The following is a 7,500-nucleotide window of genomic DNA, read 5'->3' as shown; positions in this document are numbered from 1 at the left end:
AGGCCTTATTGCTTCAAGAGAAGCTCCCATCGAAGGTCACTTTGGATCTTTAGGTACCTATCATGAGATTTATGGACACTATCTAATAGTAAGAAGTATAAAAAAAAAAATTCTTTCTATATACATTCGAACCACTGTTGGTCATATTTATCTTTATCGAGAAATCGAAGAAGCTATACAAGGGTTTTGCCAAGCCTGCTCAGACGGTACCTAATCTAATCATAGGGATCTAAGCTAAGTGATTTTATGACATTGGTCTGAATTCAGATCTCTTTGGTGCAACTAGGACTATAGTTCCTGAATTTCTACGCGAATCAAGATTGAGAAAAGGAAGTTTTCCAAGCATTAACTCAAATCTATTGCCGAGCCCTATTCATCGGAATATGGAGGTATTTATGGCCGAACGGGCCAATCTCTTCTTTCACAATAAAGTGATAGATGGAACTGCCATTAAACGAATTATTAGTCGATTCATAGATCACTTCGGAATGGCATATACATCACACATCCTGGATCAAGTAAAGACTCTGGGTTTCCATCAAGCCACTGCTACATCTATTTCATTAGGAATTGATGATCTTTTAACAATACCTTCGAAAGGATGGCTAGTCCAAGATGCTGAACAACAAAGTTTGATTTTGGAAAAACACCATCATTATGGAAATGTACACGCGATAGAAAAATTACGTCAATCCATTGAGATATGGTATGCTACAAGTGAATATTTGCGACAAGAAATGAATCCGAATTTTAGGATGACGGAACCCTTTAATCCAGTCCATATAATGTCCTTTTCGGGAGCTAGGGGAAATGCATCTCAAGTACACCAATTAGTAGGTATGAGAGGATTAATGTCGGATCCACAAGGACAAATGATTGATTTACCCATTCAAAGCAATCTACGGGAAGGATTGTCTTTAACAGAATATATCATTTCTTGCTATGGAGCCCGAAAAGGAGTTGTGGATACTGCTGTACGAACATCAGATGCTGGATATCTTACGCGCAGACTTGTTGAAGTAGTTCAACACATTGTTGTACGTAGAACAGACTGTGGCACCACCCGAGGGATTTCTGTGAGTTCTCGAAATGGAATGATACCGGAAAGAATTTTTATTCAAACATTAATAGGTCGTGTATTAGCAGACAATATATATATGGGTCTACGATGCATTGCCACTCGAAATCAAGATATTGGGATTGGACTTGTCAATCGATTCATCACCTTTCGAACACAACCAATATCTATTCGAACTCCTTTTACTTGTAGAAGTACGTCCTGGATCTGTCGATTATGTTATGGTCGAAGTCCTACTCATGGCGACCTGGTGGAATTGGGAGAAGCTGTAGGTATTATTGCGGGTCAATCCATTGGAGAGCCGGGTACTCAACTAACATTAAGAACGTTTCATACCGGCGGAGTATTCACAGGGGGTACTGCCGAACATGTACGAGCCCCCTCTAATGGAAAAATCAAATTTAATAAGGGTTTGGTTCATCCCACACGTACACGTCATGGGCATCCTGCTTTTCTCTGTTCTATGGACTTATATGTAACTATTGAGAGTCAAGATATTATACACAACGTGACTATTCCACCAAAAAGTTTTCTTTTAGTTCAAAATGATCAATATGTAGAATCAGAACAAGTGATTGCTGAAATTCGCTCGGGAACATACACTTTGAATTTTACAGAGAGGGTTCGAAAACATATTTATTCCGATTCAGAAGGAGAAATGCACTGGAGTACTGATGTATACCATGCATCTGAATTTACATATAGTAATGTCCATCTTTTACCAAAAACAAGCCATTTATGGATATTGTCAGGGGGTTCGTGCAGATCCAGTATAGTCCCGTTTTCACTACACAAGGATCAAGATCAAATAAACGTTCATTCTCTTTCTGTCGAAAGAGGATATATTTCTAACCCTTCAGTAAATAATGATAAAGTTAAACACAAATTCTTTAGTTCATATCTTTCGAGTAAAAGTAAAAAAAAAAGTAGGATTCTTGATTATTCAGACCTTAATCGAATGATATGTACTGGTTTCATATATCCTACTATTCTCCACGAGAATTCTGATTTATTGGCAAAGAGGCGAAAAAATAGATTTATCATCCCATTCCAATCGATTCAAGAAAAAGAACTAATGTCCCATTCCGATATCTTGATTGAAATACCTATAAATGGCATTTTCCGTAGAAATAGTATTTTTGCTTATTTTGACGATCCCCAATACCGAAGAAAGAGTTCAGGAATTACTAAATATGTGGCTATAGGGGTGCATTCAATTGTCAAAAAAGAGGATTTAGTTGAGTATCGAGGAGTCAAAGAATTTCAGCCAAAATACCAAATGAAAGTAGATCGCTTTTTTTTCATTCCCGAGGAAGTGTATATTTTACCCGAATCTTCTTCCCTAATGGTACGGAACAATAGTATCATTGGAGTCGATACACAAATCACTTTAAATACAAAAAGTCGAGTAGGGGGGTTGATCCGAATAGAGAGAAAAAAAAAAAAAATGGAACTTAAAATCTTTTCTGGAGATATCCATTTTCCGAGGGCGACAGATAAGATATCCCGATACAGTGGTATCTTGATACCACCAGGAACAGTAAAAACAAATTCTAAGGAGTCGAAAAAGGTGAAAAATTGGATCTATGTCCAACGGATCACACCTACCAAGAAAAAGTCTTTTGTTTTGGTTCGACCAGTACTCATATATGAAAGAGGGGACGGTATAAATTTAGAAAGACTTTTTCCGCCGGATTTATTGCAGGAAAAAGAGAATCTGAAACTTCGAATTGTCAATTATATTCTTTATGGAAATGGTAAACCAATTCAGGGAATTTCTAACACAAGTATTCAATTAGTTCGTACTTGTTTAGTGTTGAATTGGAACCAAGACAAAAAAAGTTCTTCTATCGAAGAGGCTCGTGTTTATTTTGTTGAAGTAAGTATAAATGGTCTGATTCGTGATTTCCTAAGAATCCACTTAGGGAAATCACGCATTTCCTATATCAGCAGAAAAAGGAACGATCCATCAGGTTTGGGATTGATCTCTGATAATGGGCCAGATCGCACCAATATTAATCCGTTTTATTCCATTTATTCCAAGACAAGGATTCCACAATCACTTAAACAAAATCAAGGAACTATTAGTATTAGTACGTTGTTGAATAGAAATATGGAATGTCAATCTTTGATAATTTTGTCATCATCTAATTGTTTTCGAATGGATCCATCCAACGGTGTAAAATCTTATAATGTAATAAAAGAATCAACTAAAAGAGATCCTATAATTCCAATTAGGAATTTGTTGGGCCCTTTAGGAACAGCCCTTCAAATTGCGAATTTTTATTCATTTTACCATTTACTAACTCATAATCAGATCTCGGTAATTAAATATTTGAAACTTGACAATTTAAAATTAAAACAGACTTCAAAAGTACTAAAATATTATTTAATGGATGAGAACGGTAGAATTGTTAATCACGATCCGTACAGTAACAACGTTTTGAATCCATTCAAATTGAATTGGTATTTTCTCCATCATAATTATCATCATAATTATTGTGAAGAAACATTCACAATAATTAACCTGGGACAGTTTATTTGTGAAAATGTATGTATGACAAAAAACGGACCACGCCTAAAATCAGGTCAAGTTCTAATTGTTCACGCCGACTCTGTAATACTAAGATTGGCTAAGCCCTATTTGGCCACTCCAGGAGCAACTGTTCATGGCCATTATGGGGAAATCCTTTATGAAGGAGATACATTAGTTACATTTATATATGAAAAATCGAGATCTGGTGATATAACGCAGGGTCTTCCAAAAGTGGAACAGGTGTTAGAAGTGCGCTCAATTGATTCAATATCGATAAACCTAGAAAAGAGAGTGGAGAATTGGAACGAGTGTATAACAAGAATTGTTGGAATTCCTTGGGGATTCTTGATTGGTGCTGAGCTAACTATAGTGCAAAGTCGTATTTCCTTGGTTAATAAGATCCAAAAGGTTTATCGATCCCAGGGGGTACAGATCCATAATAGGCATATAGAAATTATTGTACGCCAAATAACATCAAAAGTCCTGGTTTCAGAAGATGGAATGTCTAATGTTTTTTCACCCGGAGAACTAATTGGATTGTTGCGGGCGGAACGAGCGATGCGCGCTTTGGAAGAAGCGATCTGTTACCGAACCGTATTCTTGGGAATAACGAGAGCATCTCTGAGTACTCAAAGTTTCATATCCGAAGCGAGTTTTCAAGAAACTGCTCGCGTTTTAGCAAAAGCTGCTCTCCGCGGTCGTATCGATTGGCTGAAAGGCCTGAAAGAAAACGTCGTTCTAGGTGGTATGATACCCGTTGGTACCGGATTCAAAGGATTAGCGCACCGCTCAAGCCAACATAAGATCATTCCTTTCAAAACCAAAAAGAAGAATTTATTCGAGGGGGAAATGAGAGATATTTTGTTTCACCACAGAGAGTTATTTGATTCTTGCATTTCAAAAAATTTCTATAATATATCAGAACAATCATTTATAGGATTTAACGATTCCTAAGAGTGGATTCGTCCTTTTAACTGTCGGTGGTCCCGTGATTTCTTACATTTACATGTGATTTGTTAATATTTGTTATTTGTTAATAGTAATAAATAAAAGTAATAAATAAAGATAATATATAGTAAGAAATAAAGATAATATAAAGATAATAAGGAATAGAAAGAAATTAATCGCTTGGATCGTGTATCAACGTCCAATTACGGGAAAAGAAAAGGTTCCATCGGAACAATTATTTATTTCAGGGTATCTCGTTTCTTTTTTTTTTCAAAGAAAAAAAAAAGAGAGGAAGTGTGGAGAGAAATGATAAGAAGATATTGGAACATTAATTTGAAAGAGATGTTGGAAACAGGAGTTCATTTTGGTCATGCTACTAGAAAATGGAATCCGAAAATGGCACCTTATATCTCTGCAAAGCGTAAGGGTATTCATATTACAAATCTTACTAGAACTGCTCGTTTTTTATCAGAAGCGTGTGATTTGGTTTTTGATGCAGCAAGTAGGAGAAAACAATTCTTAATTGTTGGTACCAAAAATAAAGCAGCTGATCCAGTAGCGCGGGCTGCAATAAGAGCTCGGTGTCATTATGTTAATAAAAAATGGCTAGGCGGCCTTTTAACGAATTGGTCCACTACAGAAATGAGACTTCAAAAGTTCAGGGACTTGAGAATGGAACAAAAGACAGGGGGAATCCACCGCCTTCCGAAAGGGGATGCGGCTCGATTAAAGAGACAGTTATTTCACTTGCAAACATATTTGGGCGGGATTAAATATATGACAGGGTTACCCGATATTGTAATAATCGTTGATCAGCAAGAAGAATATATGGCTCTTCAAGAATGTATCACTTTGGGAATTCCAACAATTTGTTTAATTGATACAAACTGTGACCCGGATCTCACAGATATTTCGATTCCAGCGAATGATGACGCTATAGCTTCAATCCGATTAATTCTTAACAAATTAGTATTTGCGATTTGTGAAGGGCGTTCTAGCTATATACGAAATCCCTGATTAATAATAAGATAAATAAATTCTTTTTTGAATTCCATAGATTGACGGAATCCGTTACTATTTATGAATCTCATAAAAGAGATAAAAAACTGGGGATATTATGTGATTAGTTGGTATCTAAAATATACAATTCAAGTGAGCAAGTCGAAAAAAAGACGGTTGAATCAAAATAATTTCTTGTAAAGTTTTCTTTCTTTCAGAGGACAATATGAATGTTCTATCATATTCCATTAACACATTAAAAGGGTTATATGAAATATCTGGTGTGGAAGTAGGCCAGCATTTCTATTGGAAAATAGGCGGTTTCCAAGTCCATGCCCAAGTACTTATTACTTCTTGGGTTGTAATTGTTATCTTATTAGGTTCAGCCATTGTAACTGTTCGGAATCCACAAACCATTCCTACTGACGGTCAGAATTTCTTCGAATATATCCTTGAATTTATTCGAGATGTGAGCAAAACCCAGATTGGAGAGGAATATGGTCCATGGGTTCCCTTTATTGGAACTTTGTTTCTATTTATTTTTGTTTCTAATTGGTCAGGGGCGCTTTTACCTTGGAAAATCATAGAGTTACCTCATGGGGAGTTAGCCGCACCCACGAATGATATAAATACTACCGTTGCTTTAGCTTTACTTACGTCAATAGCATATTTTTATGCGGGCCTTAGCAAAAAAGGATTAGGTTATTTCGGTAAATACATACAACCAACTCCAATCCTTTTACCCATTAACATTTTAGAAGATTTCACAAAACCTTTATCACTTAGCTTTCGACTTTTTGGAAATATATTAGCGGATGAATTAGTAGTTGTTGTTCTTGTTTCTTTAGTACCTTCAGTGGTTCCTATACCTGTCATGTTCCTTGGATTATTTACAAGTGGTATTCAAGCTCTTATTTTTGCAACTTTAGCTGCGGCTTATATAGGTGAATCCATGGAGGGACACCATTGACTAAGTTTCGAAATAGTCTTTTTTAGCTTAGTGCAAGGTAATCTATGCCTTGCTCGAGATAATCTTCTTCGTGAACATAAATATACACATAAATAGACAAAAAAGTCTATAAGATCTAGAAGAATAGTAAAAAAGATTACGATATTAGGGAATTGTAAAAAAAAAATTAGGTTCTATAGAGCGATTCCCATTTCAGTCGGTTTTATTCAATTCAAAGATTGACCAAAAGAAAATATTAATAAAGAATAAATTACATGAACTTAGATCAACCAAAGACTTATATTTCTATGCAATGATTTAGACTAAGAAATTCGCCCATTTAGATTGATTGTATCCATGTGGGATAATGCTAAATTCTAAATTAAATAAAAGGAAGATAGGGGTTTACAAAAAATGAGATTCAAGAGAAAATGGTTTCGTTAGAAGAGTGGGATCAAACTAGGTATATGTAATATATATAATCGCTATAAGCCAACTTTCCTTTATAGATGTTTCGAAAAATGTTTTTAAAATACGACTGAATCCAAGATACAAATAGTTGGTTTACGTTATGGAATAAAGACATGTATATGTAATAGTAGGCTAGTTATATATGAGCTAAAAGATATATCTAATCCGCCCTCCTATTACTGAGAATTGGGGTAGGGATTCCAATAAAAGTCCTTCTGTTTCATTTGTAACTGTGAATTCAATTCAATATTGAATAAAGAAATTCAATCAAGAAAAAGAACGAAGAGTTCGAATTCAAAGAATGGTTCGGAACAAAGAAAGAAATGGAAAAACAAAAAGTTGTATGAATTCTATGAATTCACAAAAACTCTGTGGATAGGAACTATAAAATAGATATCGAAGTAGTTCTGATGATTCAATAATATTACTACTTCAATTGGGAGCTCTTAGTTGCGTTACTTTGACTAGATGAAAATCTTATCGATGGAATAATTAAGTCATAATTTATTGGTTGATTGT

The 7,500-nt window shown here is 35.3% G+C and overlaps 4 protein-coding genes across 4 annotated transcripts in view; all 4 read left to right on the top strand.

Moving 5' to 3' along the window:
* Positions 1-314, top strand: part of LOC127903912 (DNA-directed RNA polymerase subunit beta') — a 2,949-nt gene extending 2,635 nt beyond the window's left edge. Inside the window, exon 2 of the mRNA XM_052446207.1 lies at positions 1-314. This exon is cut by the window's left edge and continues 1,405 nt beyond it. Coding sequence (XP_052302167.1) covers positions 1-214 — 214 coding nt within the window. The 3' untranslated portion in view covers positions 215-314.
* A 62-nt stretch (positions 315-376) lies between these two features.
* LOC127904137 (DNA-directed RNA polymerase subunit beta'') overlaps positions 377-7,500 on the top strand; it is a 7,810-nt gene continuing 686 nt past the window's right edge. Inside the window, exon 1 of the mRNA XM_052446190.1 lies at positions 377-7,500. This exon is cut by the window's right edge and continues 686 nt beyond it. Coding sequence (XP_052302150.1) covers positions 384-4,568 — 4,185 coding nt within the window. The 5' untranslated portion in view covers positions 377-383 and the 3' untranslated portion in view covers positions 4,569-7,500.
* The window catches only part of LOC112323791 (30S ribosomal protein S2, chloroplastic-like), a 2,828-nt gene continuing 286 nt past the window's right edge, over positions 4,959-7,500 (top strand). The window contains exons 1-2 of the mRNA XM_052446253.1: positions 4,959-5,406; positions 5,942-6,069. Of these exons, the coding sequence (XP_052302213.1) occupies positions 4,959-5,406; positions 5,942-6,069 (576 nt within the window). The remainder of the gene's footprint in view (positions 5,407-5,941; positions 6,070-7,500) is intronic.
* LOC127904150 (ATP synthase subunit b, chloroplastic) overlaps positions 5,821-7,500 on the top strand; it is a 3,738-nt gene continuing 2,058 nt past the window's right edge. Inside the window, exon 1 of the mRNA XM_052446203.1 lies at positions 5,821-7,500. This exon is cut by the window's right edge and continues 871 nt beyond it. The gene's annotated coding sequence lies outside the window, so the exon portion shown is untranslated.

This window comes from Populus trichocarpa, chromosome 13 (assembly GCF_000002775.5).
Source record: "Populus trichocarpa isolate Nisqually-1 chromosome 13, P.trichocarpa_v4.1, whole genome shotgun sequence".
NCBI classification, from domain to species: domain Eukaryota; kingdom Viridiplantae; phylum Streptophyta; class Magnoliopsida; order Malpighiales; family Salicaceae; genus Populus; species Populus trichocarpa.
The sequence above is the reverse complement of the archived record's forward strand: the minus strand, read 5'-3'. Positions and strand labels throughout refer to the sequence as shown.